This window comes from Pimephales promelas, chromosome 3 (assembly GCF_988280905.1).
Source record: "Pimephales promelas chromosome 3, fPimPro1.hap1.1, whole genome shotgun sequence".
Taxonomy (NCBI): domain Eukaryota; kingdom Metazoa; phylum Chordata; class Actinopteri; order Cypriniformes; family Leuciscidae; genus Pimephales; species Pimephales promelas.
The window spans coordinates 534,516-550,973 of record NC_142771.1 but is presented as its reverse complement, the minus strand read 5'-3'; the positions used below and the strand labels follow the sequence as shown (position 1 = coordinate 550,973).

Genomic DNA, 16,458 nt, shown 5'->3' with positions numbered 1-16,458 from the left:
TCATCCTCAGTTACAGAAATGTGGCGAAACATCTCTGGACTAAACCTCAGATTATTAAGTTCAAAAGTGCTTTCCATATTTGGGTCGACGTACATTTGCGAACGCACATTTTCTGCAATGACGCGCATCAAGTCACGTTTCCGTGCGCGTCTTACAGACTGCAACTTACAGTCGCAACTTCATTGTGCTGTTACTCCTTTTGAGCCAAATTTCACCAAATTGGTCTGCTCCCGACAACATCAGGTGTCCCATTAATGGTAAGTAGAATTATACTCTCTAATAATAATAATAATAAATGTAAGTGTAATCATTTAGATACCTTAATGCTCAATATCTGGTTAGTTTGCATTGGTGACACTAAATGTAAATGATATGCGGCCCGTGAAACTTGAACTTAGACATAGTGTGACACGCTGAAAAAAAGGTTGACAACCACACTCTGGGCTATAAGAAAACGCTGAACATTTCGACACCATGTTTCACAGTCTCTAGACACTTCCTCAAATGGGCTTCACAGCTTTATCAGTGTTTTAATCTGTTCTGAGAAGAGCTATTCTCTGAATGTGTTCAGATGCATCCTGCAAAACCTCCATCATCTGGAAATCACACTGAATCAGTCTGTTGAGCCAATGACATTAACAGCAAATGCACTTCTCGCAACACACACATACACAGAGAGCGAGAGAGAGAGAGAGAGAGAGAGAGAGAGAGAGAGAGAGAGAGCAACACTTCACTGTCATGGACTGAAATAGTGTCACTACAGTAACGGATGTAAACAGTTCATCAGATAAGATGAAGTCAATAACCACAGGAGGAGCTGATGATGATTAAAGGAGGAGCTGTAACTATATCTAATGAAGAGGAAGAGCTGTCACTATATCTAATGAAGAGGAAGACGGACAGAAGCAGAAATGTCTGATCAGTGTGATCTGTGTCTGCTGGGACTGATCATTCTCTCTTCACTTCTCACAGGTAAAGAAATCTGTATTTTCTCTAAACACATTTAGTGGAATTAGTCTGGAAAGAGTTCATTTGAACATGCTCAGTTTATTCTTGCACACATTCACGTTGTGATCTCAGAGTTGTGTATTGATACACACACGTTATACAAAAAGATCCACTTCAGAATCGATCATCCGTTTATTCGTCAACACCAAACGTTACACCACCTCGTTCGTGCTCTAACAACAACAACCGCACTTCCGGGAACTTCATAATATGAGTCCCATTTTATTCCTGGTAAACAGTCATGTGAAATCTTAAATAATATTCAGCACAGAGGTATAATGTGTATGAACACATTTTTAATGTTTTAAACTTAAACTTCCACTCTTCAAAATAAAAAAAATGTAATAACGATAATCTTTCAATTCAGCATTCTAACAGGACTGAACAACAACTTCCTTGAACAGAAATACGGCCTAGTATATTTTAAGAAGCTCTCGAGTCCAACTCAAAGACAGACTGTTTTAATGGCTCTGGAAGCCCCAGACTCAATCTGAATAGTTATGCTCAGAGTGTCTCCCCCTCGATGTAACCCCTCCCCATTAAACTCTATGATAATGTGAAGGTGTGGGTGATACAATGAGTCTGATTGGATTACCATCTATACATGACACTGTTATGCTGATGAGATCAGGGATGGGGAATTTCTAGTAACGAGCTGAATCCTGTGCCTCATTTACATGCTTTGTTTCAGAGTGTCTACACCTCTATGTAACCCCTCCCCCTTGTAAGGTGTATGAACACAAAGTATTTTGCCTTTAGTCAGATTTTTGGACAAAGCAGACTACAGCAATGCAACAGCAATAAAGAACACGGCTTAAAAAGATACTTCCGAGTCTCCTGGTTTTCGCTTCTGAGTTTTCAAACACTTTAGAAGTAAAAGTTCACAATAACGCGCATTCAAACTCTAGCAGAACGGATATATTCCAAATTACGATGGTCAGTCCAGACAATAAAAGGGACGGTGGAGCCCTCTGACCACTGTCACCATTCCCCCAAAGCCAGGCGGATGGCAAGCAGTTCGCGATTACCGACATCGTAATTACGTTCTGCGGGAGAGAGTCGATGAGAAAAGTAAGCGCACGGGTGTATCTTACCATCAGAGGCTGACCGCTGAGAAAGAACGGCACCTACCCCACCTCAGAAGCGGCGACCTCAACCATAAACTGTCATCCGGAGTGAGAAGAATGGGCACAGAGGTAAAGAGAGTTTTTAGACCGTCAAACGCCTCTTGAGCTGACTCTGACCATCTAAAACAGGACTTAGCTGAGGTTAACACAGTGCGGCCATTTGACTAAAATTGCGTATAAAACGATGATAAAATTCATACAACCTGCTTAAGCTTTTTGGTAATAATGGGATCTATGGGAGGAAACTATATAGCCTCTACAGAGCCTATGAATGTGACGCGCAACGTTTCACGTTAATGACAATTTCTTTCCTTTTCTGCGCTGGTGTGCGAGTCTCATCGACAATAAACACAAACCAAACGCAAACTATCAGCCCTATCCCCGCGTTTACTCTGTTATTAATAGCGGATGCTTTCATGCGCTTTCATGTCCAAGTATCTGCTATCAGACCCGTTGAAGTGCAGTTTCTGTTCATGTATGCTATGTGTGTTAACCCTATATAGCCTACCCTACTGTTACGTGCCCCCTAAATGAATTTAATCGGGGACATCATAACATATAAAAAACCACAAAAACGTTCGTTGATAATATAAAGGTAATTTATTGTCAGTGGTTAATAAGAATGACAGGTAGGACGGAAACAAAGTCTGGTGGTAAAATAAACATAAAGCAAACAGAAAGAAAAACCCTGCTCACTGATATCTACCGGATCCAACACTCTTGTCTGCCTCCCGTTCAAAACAAAGACAAGTTCTCGGTGAGTCTTCCGGGTCCACTGGCTGCTGCTCTAAAATAATCTTAGACTAAACAAGTGAAAAACCCGTCACCAATACCACCAACTCAAAACAACAATAAACGACTTCGTCATAGCACCCACACAAATATCACGCCAGGTACGGTGTTAATGCATGGTCTGTTTACACCGATCCTATGACGCCCTTTTGGTCAAAGGCAACATTGGCCGAGCCCATGGGAGCTTTCGGAGCATCACCCGCTCCGACATGAGCAACGACGACGAGGAGGGAATATGGGAGAGAGCACGGCGTCCGTCCGCACCAGAGTGAGCGCGAGGTCTAGCCCCAGTGAGAGAGAGCTAGCGGATGTGAATCTCCGTCCTTTTAAAGCAGTCGGCCCCGCCCACTCGCAACCGGCGAGACGTCACGTGACCCATGAGACAGGAAACAGAAAACAACAAAAACGAACAAGAACAGCACAAACAGTGTCCCCAACACTAAACCACGTAACACCTACACACAGTTAGGATGATATAGATGTCATTCGATCTGCGTCATCAGTGTTTGCGGCGGCCATATTGTTGACATAGAAACCACGGAAACTGTCAGTCTGTCAATGGACAAGCGAGGTAGCGTCGGGATTATCCATGGTATTATCACTGGTTTTTCTTTTTAAACAGCGTGATGGTGTTGTAAGAACTCCTGTTCTCACTATTTTTATTTTACACATACTCACTATTTCAACAACGTAAGACAATTATTCCATGCATTACTTCTATATATTAAGTTGCTCAAGCAAGTGGTCAAATATGTAACCATGTACTTATATTAAAATCACAAACATTTTAAATGAAAACTTAAAATTGACAAAAACATTTTACATTTTAATACAACAAATCTTGCATGTCACAAAGCACTTGTTTCTCCACCTCCACGAATGAGACAAGTGTCGTTCATTATGTTGCCTTGTTGAGGTAAATTGTAGTTTGTCCGTTATACGGATACTGTATGATCGAGATCGTTATAAATATCCGGATAGGTTATGGCTGGCAATAAGGATGGATCTTTACTTAATACTATTATTTAATTTTGATGTGGGTCCACACACCAATCAAGCTTTTCTTCTCTTGATACTGACGAGATGAAGCTCCCCCTCAACTCAAATCAGCGCGCGGCTAGGGGCAGCAGGACAGATGTCATGTCAACAATATGGCCGCGGTTAGCTACTTCCGGTGTTTGCGAATAAGGTCTATACATGACTTAAAATGTGAAATTACCGCACAGCTCTTGCGTTTCGTTTAGTCACACACCACAAGGGGTCACTGTGGCCTCAAAGCTTCAGCACTGCCACTCTGAGCTCGATTGCTGATGTCTGAGTTAAAACACGCCCCCCTCATTAGCATAAGGAGAAGGAAATGTTGGAGCAAATAAATGTGAAAATAATAATAATGTAGAATAAAAATAAATGTAGACATAAAAACATAAAAATGGAAACAAATAAATAAATAAATGTGTGAAAAAATACAATTATACATAAAGAAGGAATTAAAAGTATAAATACTCATTTATTTGTACTTTTTTGACATTTCTTTGTATATTTATTTATTTATTTTGAATTAAGCCAGCTTTGGCATTCCATATGTATCCGCACTCGCATCAACTTACAACCCAAAGAGCGTTCGAAACTCAGCCGAAACTTTAACACTCTCAGATCGTGAGCAACAGTGAGGACAAATATCATCATTTAATACTTCTGTTTATATCATCATGATCACTGACATATACTGTGTTTCAGGAACCAGTGGAGAGGATCATGTGTTCATCAGTTCTGGTGTAGATGTCTCTCTGTCCTGTAATAAAACTCTTTCTGACTGCAAATCAACATCATGGATCTGCATTAACAGATTCAGAGATCCATGGAGAGTTAAACTGATTACTGGAGGAATAAAGAATAAAGACACAGAGAGACATGAGAGACTGAGTCTGGAGTCTGACTGCTCTCTGAACATCAAGAACGTCACAGAAGAAGATTATGGAGCATACAGATGCACACAATATATGAACGGAGAACAACAAGGACCTGATGCTATTGTTTTTCTGCATGTTCTTCATGGTGAGTTTATGATTATGTGTTCAATATAAAAAGAGCAGATTCTCCCTTTAAACTCAGATGATGATTGAAGAGTCTGTGATTTGTGTCTTGTGTTCAGTTCCAGTGTCTCCATCATCATCATCATCATCATCATCTTCATCCTCACAGACTGAGATCAGTCCAGGCCGCTCTGTGACTCTCTCCTGTCAGTTGTATTCTGTATTCTTCTGTGATTATTGGGTTCGTTCTGGGGGATTTGAGCTGTTGTGGGTGAATCAGGCTGGTGTTGATCTGAAGACAGACTCCAGATATCAGATATCATCATCATCATCATCATCATATCACTGTTTCATCACTCTGACTACAACACTCCTGGATGAAGATGACAACAGAGAGTGGAGATGTCAGCTTACTCTGGGAAATCAAGTCCAGACGTCAGTCAGATACACTGTCAAGTATTCAGGTGAGGAAACAGTGTTAGAAGAGCCTCATGATGTCAGGAACACTGAGGTCTATCAGTATCACTGAACCAGAACAAACTGAGGGAACAAAAGCTTCTTTGACTCTCACAGAAGAGGAACTCAAAGCGTTGCTTCAAACTAATGAACTGCAGTGAAGTCACAGTCCAACTGTTCACTCTTTATGTAATGTGATGATCACAGTTAAAATATGATGCTCATATTGTACAGTATGAATCATCTGAACTAACATTGATCTTCACAGCTCAAGCTGATTCAACGACAGCAGTGAATCCAGTCCACATCACACACTCTCAGGATCCCTCAACTATAAACACACACGTTTCTAAAGGTACATCATCACTGTCTTTCTCACATCAGTGCTTTTCAGTGCGTAATGCTGGAGTTATCTTCAGTGTTCACTCATCGAAATATGACTGTCATATTCTACAGGACCATTGGCACATTGAGTTGTGTTAGCTTCATTTCATGGACTCGTGTGGTGTGTGTAAACATGTAGAAGTGTGTGTTGACCTGAACTAACACACGTGATCTCCACAGGTGATCCGGCATCAGGAACTGCTGGATTATTATACAGAGGTACGACACGTTGATTTAGACGGACAGCTTTCTAACATTACACTATCAGTCCGTCTGTAAATGCTTCATCAATAACTGTTGATAGATGAAGACCCTTGACTTCAGTCATGTCCAGTTTCTCTTCTTCTTCCTCTCATGTTTCCTGCAGTGATTGTGAGTATTGTTGAGATGGCAGTGTTTGCTGCTCCTACTGTGATTCTTCTTCAGATCATCTGTGCAAGAAGAGCTGGTGAGTTTGAGCCGCACACACTCTGAAGATTCACACTCGTCTGATCTGAACATCTGCAATCATGATAAACACACACCAGAGGTCAGGCAATGCTTTTATTTTGCAGGGAGGAAGGACTCGAAGCCCCCGGAGGAAATAGAGATGCCCACAATATTACAGTAAAACACTGATGAGTTCACAATCTGCAGCAATATTTACAATAGCAAACACTTTTTTATCTCAATAATACTTTTATTAGGATTTCTTTTCATTTCTATGGATATTTGCCTACAGTCATGTTCTTGAGCTTCATCTGTAAACTGCTGTAAATATAATATTAAATACAGTAATGGACAGACGCAGACAGTAGCCATGTTTCCATCGACACGTTTTTATCCGAATTAAGTGATATCGAATGAAAAATGCCTTATGGAAACAGTAAAATTCGATGAAATTTCATGAAAATCGACTCAAATGAAATACGTTCGGTCTCATCGGATTATCTCTTGATCGATATACGGCTAATGCGGTAAAAGCTGATGGAAACGTTATTTGCAGAATAAATAATGAATTGCGATTAAGTTTTATGCCCTTTTATGGTTGCAACACGCCAGAAGACGAGTTCATTTCCGGCCAGTCTGTTTGCGCACACATGGCGGATGTCAACAAAGACAGATGTAAGTGGACAAAGCAAAAAGATGCTTCAACCAAAGGGTTTCCGTGAACCACGATCTCCCAGAACTGATGGAGCGCTGTCGTTCCCAAACCACAGTCACCTCTGCTGTCGTCGGGCATAAACGGGCATCATCATAGCAATGTTTATAGCGTCGCTGTTTTCTTAGGTTAGTTTTGCTTGTTTTTACGTGGTTTGGTTGAATTGTAATGTATGTGGTTTGTTATTTCTAGTTAACAGACTGCGGCGCTTCTAGTATAACACACCGTTGCCATGGACGCAGTTCAGAGACGGAACAGACTATTTTCCTTAGCAGAAGCAATACTCGTTTTTAAATCAATAAACTCGTTTTTAAGTCAATATTTTGTGTCAAATTATTGATTTATTTATTTATTTGGTTGATTTATATGAAAAAAAGTTTGCTTGAATGTTGTTCGATTCAGTGCGAAAATGAATGGAAACACCTTAAAATGTCTCAAATCAATTCGATATACCAATTTGATCGCAAAACAGCATGTGACGTCATTACGTACAGGTTTTTATTCGCTTTAAAGCCGTTGGATGGAAACACACTTTCACCAGCTTTATCCGCATGAGTTTTTTAACCAAATTTCAGATAATTCAATTGTCAAGTGGATGGAAACATGGCTTGTATAATCGTCTCTCTGTTCTGTGTGATGGAGATGATCTGAGGATTATTGTATTATTGATTCCTCATCTGTTTTTCATATTGAATGATTGCTACTAATATTCTTAATAAACCTCTGCAGTTGTGTTTAATATGTCTCCTTTCCTGAGATGTTCCCCTTCATGAGCTCGTAATGTATGGTAATATAGAAGAGGAAGTGTGAGTATTAAAGGCTCAAGTGTTGATGAAATATGTGTGTGTGCAGCACTGTGAAACCAGTGCAAGTTCATGAGGAGAGGAGTGACGTGCGTCTCTATAGCTAAAGACCATGTTTCTGAATGACAGACACTAGTGATGACATGTAGATGGAGAAGAGAAGCGGTCCCAGCACTGAGCCCTGAGGCACTCCAGTATCTAGATGAGAACAGTGATGGAGAAACCATGTTTCTGATGATGACATGTAGATGGAGAACATCATTGAGACAGTAGTCAGGAGTTCAGGGAGCCGGAAGTTAAATCAGTGGTGCTTGAGAAATACATCCCAGATCTATCTTCCAGATCATTTGTAGTGTTGATAAAGGAGGCTGGATCAGATCTGTTTTCCTCAGAGTAAACAACACATTATAATCTATGAGTAGAAACTGGAACTGATGCTAATAATGACTTTTAAATGCTATAAAAATTGTTTTATAATTCAGGAGTCATTGATAGTGGGAAATAATGTCATGATTTTATTTCTAGAATTGAACGCATGCAGGAAACTGCTCAAATAAGGAAGTGAAACTATCAGTAATGCTCTCGTGTGTTCAGAGCAGATGTGTGTTGCAGTGCACTTCTCAGACATGTTTAACACACATGTAAAGACACTTCACTGTGCCAATAAATATCAATGATTTACACACTCATATTGTCAGGAGTGTGACAGCGCCAAAATGTGTGTTACATGGTTGATGTAGCTCCTCCAGTGACAGACATGAGGCAAGAGGTCTTGTTTAGAATACAGGGCTTTAATGCTGGTCAACCCGTGAGAACTGGTTGAAGATGAAGAAAGAAAATGTAAATAAACAAAAAAAATAATGCTATATGCATGTCTCACAAATATTGTGTCATAATCAAGGCCATATACAGCTAACGTTAGACATCTTATATGTTATAACGTTACATCACAAAAAATACACATGAAAACATATGTAAACACAAACACCATCACAGCAAAATGAACGGTCAACAAACCTCATTGCTGCTTATCACATGGAGGTGCTAAAACATTCTTTCAGATCTTCTGTATCTTCTTTCTGCCTATTTTCTTGTAAACTTATGCACTTAAACACGATAACAGCGGATACATCAGTCTCTTTCGCGGTAATGTTTTTCTCAGTGCGTCGCTCAAAAGCGCCCGGCCGGAAACCTCCGGGCGGAACCAATAATTAGTTCCGTCTTGCTGTTAACATTAAATTCAGAAGAAACGAAAATAGTAAAAGTGCTAATACAGAAATAAATTGGCGACAGAGGCAGTTACACTCCCACCAAATCACAAGTGATTTCTTAAACTTGGAGACAAAACATATTGCATGAATAAATAAAATTGAACTCTATCCTAATAAACAACTAATAAACTGTGTCTGTGTGTATGATTGAACCATCAGTCTGCTTCTATCAATGTAACTGTTTTCTGAATGGGTCTCTCCAGGTAAACAGGTTTGGAAGTACGCTTTCCTCTTCCATCCAGGGAGGAGTCACTGATAAGTAACTTGAGTCTCCTCACTCTTTCATCACTTCCAGGATACACCTCGATGACTCTTGCTAGCTTCCATTGGTTTCGCGGTGTGGCAACATCTTGCAACAGAACAATGTCACCGACCTTTGCATTTCTGCGATCTTTGGTCCACTTCTGTCTGTGTTGGAGATTTAAGAGGTACTCCTTTTTCCACCGTATCCAAAAGTTGTTGGTTAAGAGTTGAACTCTGCGCCATCTTTTGCGGAGGTAGAGATCTTCCTTGACAAACTTTCCAGGAGGTGGGAGAATGATTGTGGACTTCATGGTCAAGATGTGGTTTGGTGTCAAGGGCTCTGGACTAGTAGAATCGTTCAGATGATCAGTGGTTAGAGGTCTGCTATTCACAACCGCCATGGCCTCATATAGAAATGTTCGTAGGGAAGAGGAGTCTAGTTGTCTGGACGAATGTTGTAGAATGGACGCCAGGACACTTCTGATAGTGCGTATCTGCCTTTCCCAGACACCACCCATATGACTTGAGGCCGGGGTGTTCATGATGAACTCGCAGCCCAAATCCTTGAGCTCCTCTTGATCCATCTGTTTCAATGCTTCAATGAACTCACGCCTTGCTCCGACAAAGTTTGTCCCTTGATCACACCTTATCTGCCTTACTGATCCCCGAATGGCGATGAACGAACGCAGAGCATTGATAAAGGCATCTGAGGTCAAGTCATCAAGTGCTTCAATGTGAACTCCTCTGGAACACATGCAGGTGAGCAAAAGCCCATAACGCTTTAGCTCCTTTCTTCCTTCCTTAATGTGAAACGGTCCGAAGCAGTCCATTCCACAGTAAGTGAATGGCGCAGTTGTTTCCATCCGATCTTCTGGAAGGTCGGCCATCCTTTGTTGCTCTGTGCATCTTCGGAACTTTCTGCAACGTGTGCACTTGTGAATATGGGATGAAACAAGCTTGCTGCAACCCAGGATCCATATACCATTGGCTCGGAGTTCATTAATAGTCATTCCTCGACCTTGATGGTACACTCTTTCATGATAGTGCTTGATGAGCAATGCAGACACATGACTGTCTCTAGGAAGGATTGCTGGATACCTCACATGTAGATGTAGGGCAGCATGAGCTAAGCGGCCTCCTACTCTCATTACACCTTGATCATCCAGGAATGGACATAGCTTGTGCAGCTGGCTGACTTTGTCTTTGAGCTTTGTCTCCTTATGATGTCTAAGGCATTGAATTTCTTGACAGAGAGTTGTTTCCTGCACCATCTTGATTATGGTCAGCTCCGCCTCTTTCCTTTCCTCCAAGCTTGAGGCATCACTGGATCTTGGCTTGAGACCTTTGATTTCCTTAGCAAGGCGCTTGAGTCTGGCAACAGCTTTCACCAATCTTGCCCAGTCTGAGAACTTGTGCAGACGCTGTAGGAGTGTTTTTGCTTCTTTTGCCTGAGTGTCATGAACCTGAGCTTTCTTGACCTCTGGGTCACTGCTCTCGATCTCTCCCACCATGATTTCTCCAGTTGGTAACTCTTTCTGCCAAAGAAACTCTGGACCTGTGAACCAGTTAGAAGCTGTGAGTTGTTTTGCCGTGACACCCCTTGAGGCGTGATCAGCTGGGTTATCTTCTGAAGCTACATATCTCCATTGTCCGGCATCTGTACTTAGTCTAATACGCTCAACTCGATTTGCTACATAAACATGAAATCTTCTGGCTTCATTACCGATGTACCCAAGTACCACCTTTGAATCAGTCCAGAAACATTCTTGTTGGCAGTCTATTTCTAGTTCTTTCTTAAGCATGTCACTGGTCCGGACTGCTACCACTGCTGCTGACAGCTCGAGTCTTGGTATAGTCATGACTTTAGTAGGAGCTACTCTTGACTTTCCCATGACTAAGGAGCAGTGGACTTCACCTGATGTACTGACTGCTCGTAAATACGAGCACTCTCCATAGCCTGACACGCTGGCGTCAGAGAAGTGGTGGAGCTCATAATGTTGGACCTTGAAGCTTGATGGCAGATAGTATCTTTGGACTCTCACCTCAGCCAAGTTTTTTAGATCTTGCACCCAAGACTCCCACAGGGGTCTAAGGTCATCAGGCAAAGGATCATCCCAACTCAGCTTGTCACGACACATCTGCTGCAGGATCTTCTTTCCTACCAGGATGAAGGGTGCCACAAATCCAAGTGGGTCATACACAGAAGCAACTGTGGACAGGACCCCTCTGCGTGTAAGTGGATTTTCTTTGACAACCACTCTAAACTGCAGCTCATCAGAAGTTACACACCACTGTACCCCTAGTGCTCTTTCCATCAGTGGTTCTCCCAACATCATGGTCAAATCCTTGACAGCTTTAGCACACTCTTCCTCGGGAATTGCGTCTAAGACTTCTTTGCTGTTGGAGATGAACTTGTGCAGTCGAAGTTTTCCTGTGCGACACAGCTCTCTTGCTTCATTCACTAGTTGGATTGCTTGGTCTTCAGATTCTACACTTGTCAATCCATCGTCGACGTAGAAGTTCTTCTGGATGAACCTGATGGTTTCTTCTCTAAAACGTTCTTGTCCTTGAGCGGCAAGATGCTTTAGGCCATAGTTAGCACATCCAGGTGATGAAGCTGCACCGAACAAGTGGACCTTCATTCGATAAATGGAGGGCTGGGTTTTAAGATCTCCATCTTTCCACCACAAGAATCTGAGATAATCTTGGTCCTCTTGCTTAACATGGAACTGGTGGAACATCCGTTCTATGTCACACATAACTGCCACACGACCCTTTCTGAACCGACACAAAACTCCCACCAAGGTGTTGGTTAACTCTGGGCCAGTCAGGAGATGGTCATTCAGGGATGTCCCTTGAAACCTTACAGAGCAGTCAAAAACGACACGGATTTTACCAAGGCTTTTGGGGATGATACACCCCGTGGTGAGGAATGTACCACGCTGGAGTCTTGCTGATATCCTCTTCAGGGACAAGCTCAGCATCTCCACGAGCTATTGTCTCCTCCATGAAGGCCTTATAGTCTTTATAGTACTGCTCATTTCCCTTTAACCTTTTCTCCAGACATCTGAGACGGTGGATGCCACATATCTTGTTGTCTGGTAAGTTTGGTCTTTCTTTCTTGAAGGGAAGTGGCATTTCATAGTGCCCGTCCTCCTTGAGTCTGATGCCGCTTTTCATGATTGACATGAACTGAAGATCCTCTTGAGAAAGGTGTTCGTCTTCCGAAGCCCTTTCTACGAAATCAGATTCTAACACCTTGATGACATCTGTAGGAAGGATTACTTCCTTGATCTGTGTTCTACAGACATAGTGCACTTCGCTTGGGAGCTTTGGAAGAACTGATATCACTTGCTTCACAATGACCTGATGACTTGTTCCAAAGGCATCTCCAAAGTCAAGACATGGGTTGCCATAACCAACTATACTCCAACCCAGGTCTGTTCTCTGAGCAAAGGGCTCACTTTCTTCTCCAGCAACCACTTGTCTTGGTACAAGAGCTTGAGGGCAGTTGTAGCCAATTAGTAGGCCGATGTCACAGCTTTGTAGAGGAGCAATTTCATCTGCAATGTGCTCAAGGTGAGACCATGACTTGGCAGTCTCTGGTGTGGGAATATGATCTCTGTTTGCAGGGATGAATTCTCTTGAGTAAGTTACTGGCAGAGAGATTACCTTATCCGAGTAGAATCCTCTTATTTGTAGACCAGTCAGCTTTGTGCTAGGCACCACTGTATTTCTTGAAGTCATTGTGGAGAGCTTTAACTGGACTGGTTCAATTTTAGTGTGAAGCACCTTAACTGTCTCTTCAAGGATGAAGGTTGTGTCACTCTGAGTATCGAGGAGAGCGTACACAAGAACTTCATGACTTGGCTTACTTGTAGTTGACAGCCACACAGGAATGACTGAGGATGTATGGGTACTTTTAACGTTCTGGATAACTCTGTTAGACGTTACCTCGCGTGGTGTTCTTGTCATCTTTTCTTGTGAGCGATCTGTTGTTCCTTCTCTTGACTTGTCATGCTCCATTTCCCTACCAGTCCTTGTTGACATTCCTCTTTTTTTGCTGCGATTATCGTGTAAGCAGGTTGGATGTCCTTTCTCACAGGTATCGCAGATCTTCCTACTTTCACACTCTTTTGAGCGATGGCCAGGCTTCAGACAGCCAAAGCACAACTTCATCCCTTGAACAAACTTGATTCGCTCAGAGATGGTCTTATCCATAAACTTCCAACACTTGTGTAGACTGTGTCCTGACTTCTCACAAAAGAAACAGCTTGTGGAGGAAGCCCTTTCATCTGAGTTAGTTGCTAGTACTTTAGCTCCTACAGCTCTGTTCTTTAAAACCTTGATCTGCTTATCTTCAGCAGGTTTCAGAGCATGGAAAGATGTTATAGGGTTATTTGCAATCTTAGCTTCACGTGTGAGAAACTCTACAAATTGCTGGAAGTTTGGAAATGCGTGACTTTCTTCCTCCACTTCTATTACCTTTCTGTTCCATCTCGAGGTCAGCCAGTCTGGAAGTTTTGCAAGTAACTTCTGGTTCTCATTGCAGTCATTGAGTACATTGAGGCCTGTGATCTGAGTCATAGCAGCCTCACAGCTCCGAAGGAAATCAACAAACTCTTGAAGTTCAATACTGCATTTGGAGCTTATCTTGGGCCATCCCTCCAGCTTGTCTCTGAAGGCTTTGGCTATGAGGAAAGGATTCCCATATCTTTCTTCGAGGATCCTCCAAGCTGCATGATAGGCTGACTCTGAACCAAGCAGGAAGTAGCTCTCTATAGCCTTTTTAGCAGGTCCACCCACATACTTTCGCAAGTAATATATCTTTTCTTCAGTTGGAATGTTTTTTCGATCAATGAGTGTCTGAAACGAAACCTTCCAGTCATTGAATCTGAGTGGGTCGCCACTGAATATTGTTGGTTCAGGTATAGGAAGACGACCTGCACTGATGGACTCTGCAAGTGCTCTCACAAGAGCTGCTGTACTTTCATCTTGCTTTGAGTGTGCCCAGTCTTGTGGTGAGGAATGGTGCTGCAACGGATTATTTTCATGTTTCGCTTCTTCCCTTCCCTTAATACAGACACTGTGATGGAGTAGACTGCTTATTTCGTCATCTGAGCACTCACTCTGATCATACACTCGCTGACGTGCCTTAGCAGCTTTTAACTTTTTAATTGTCTCTAGTCGCTCCAGTTGTCTGCGCTTTGCATCTAGCACCTTTTGTCTCTCTGCAGCTTCAGCTTCAAGCCTTTCCAATTCCTCAATGCAACACTCTTGTTCTAGTAGTACTTCTAGAGTAGCTTCATTGGCAGCAACTTCAGCAGCGGCATCTTGTCTGCTTGCAGAAATCCGACTTGAATGTCTGGAGCTGCCTTGAGCATGAGAGGACTTAGTGAATTGGGATTTGACACTTATCTTGTCTGAGGCTGCAGACTTGAATATAGACGATGTCGCCCTGTGGCCTTGTTCTTCATTTCCTCCACCGTTATCTGCTGTCTCCAAACGATCCTTTGCGCTTTGGATGATCTTCCTGGTTACTGCATCACAGGTGTCAATTCTGCGACGTGTGTCTTGGTCAGGGTTGTCTATGTGCCTCAACTCTTCATAAGCAGTGTTCAGATTCTTTGAGGCCATGCTTACTTTGCTGATGTATTCATGTAGCAGGTTTTTAGAGCATTGTCCACTCAGGGCTTGCTTGGTGTCCTTAGCGATAGCCTTCCACTCCTCATAACTCACAGAGAAACGGTGAGCAAATCTTCTTATTTGCTCACTGTACAGCTCTTGGCCCTTTTCCGTTAATTTTCAGACTCTTTGGCTTCTTCGTGGTTCTTGTGAGGAAGTGTGGTCATCAGCTCTTGTGCCTTTAGTGGCCTGTAGTTGCATGTCTATGCACTGTTGCTCTATATTTTTTCCTGCACTAACCTGCTTTCTGCTAGATGTATGACTAGGCTCTGACATTGTTACTTGGTGCACTTAATTTTGGGTTAAATGTAATTTGGCAAAAGGCTAAGTGATTCACTTCTCTTTAGCTATTCACATTTCTAAACTTTCTACTACTAGTATTAGTTTTTAGAAATATTTTCAGATCTATTTCACACAAATCTATATCTTGTTATTCTACAAAAATGCAAAATTCAGTCTTTTGTGCAGAATATTTTCATTTCAAGTCTCTTAATTGCAGCTTAGTTAACACTTAAACATGCACGCAATTATACCGTATGAATATGACGGCAAAAAAGGGATGTGTCACAGTCTCTTGTGGGAAATATTTAAGCTTCTTAACTTCATCCGGATTCGTGGAAAGGCACCTGGATTCTTCTGTGGATGCTGCGGATGCGTAAATGTCAGGGGCAGATGCACGGTCTTGGGTGTAGAGATGTCCCTTCTTGTCCATGGATTACGGCTCTTTGGTACTGTCTTCCTCATCTACTCATGCAGAGCAGATGAGTTCTCACTGTAGCTCCTCCAGTGACAGACATGAGGCAAGAGGTCTTGTTTAGAATACAGGGCTTTAATGCTGGTCAACCCGTGAGAACTGGTTGAAGATGAAGAAAGAAAATGTAAATAAACAAAAAAAATAATGCTATATGCATGTCTCACAAATATTGTGTCATAATCAAGGCCATATACAGCTAACGTTAGACATCTTATATGTTATAACGTTACATCACAAAAAATACACATGAAAACATATGTAAACACAAACACCATCACAGCAAAATGAACGGTCAACAAACCTCATTGCTGCTTATCACATGGAGGTGCTAAAACATTCTTTCAGATCTTCTGTATCTTCTTTCTGCCTATTTTCTTGTAAACTTATGCACTTAAACACGATAACAGCGGATACATCAGTCTCTTTCGCGGTAATGTTTTTCTCAGTGCGTCGCTCAAAAGCGCCCGGCCGGAAACCTCCGGGCGGAACCAATAATTAGTTCCGTCTTGCTGTTAACATTAAATTCAGAAGAAACGAAAATAGTAAAAGTGCTAATACAGAAATAAATTGGCGACAGAGGCAGTTACAGTTGATGATACTTTAACATATACACGTGTAGCGCCTCTCCCTTAGACTGAAGCGGGTTAGTTTATTGTTCGATCTCTCTAAGCAGCCTCTGAATATTATTAATGATTAGGGATGGGAACTGTAATAAAATATGTTGGGTTCCATTAACGATTATTTTAGTTTAGTTTAACTTT

The 16,458-nt window shown here is 41.9% G+C and overlaps 2 protein-coding genes across 2 annotated transcripts; one reads left to right on the top strand and one right to left on the bottom strand.

The window, feature by feature from the left end:
• Nucleotides 1–4,464: 4,464 nt before the first annotated feature.
• On the top strand, nucleotides 4,465–5,492 carry LOC148981807 (uncharacterized). The gene is made up of 2 exons (XM_089129273.1): nucleotides 4,465–4,982; nucleotides 5,086–5,492. Exons 1-2 carry the CDS (start codon nucleotides 4,637–4,639, stop codon nucleotides 5,487–5,489), a joined length of 750 nt encoding a protein of 249 aa, XP_088985399.1. The 5' UTR covers nucleotides 4,465–4,636; the 3' UTR covers nucleotides 5,490–5,492.
• A 2,990-nt stretch (nucleotides 5,493–8,482) lies between these two features.
• LOC148981806 (uncharacterized) lies at nucleotides 8,483–12,017 on the bottom strand. The gene is made up of 2 exons (XM_089129311.1): nucleotides 8,762–12,017; nucleotides 8,483–8,559 (listed from the first exon to the last, which is right to left on the bottom strand). The coding sequence occupies exon 1, from the start codon at nucleotides 12,015–12,017 to the stop codon at nucleotides 9,171–9,173; it is 2,847 nt and encodes a 948-aa protein (XP_088985437.1). The 3' UTR covers nucleotides 8,483–8,559; nucleotides 8,762–9,170.
• Nucleotides 12,018–16,458: the final 4,441 nt, after the last annotated feature.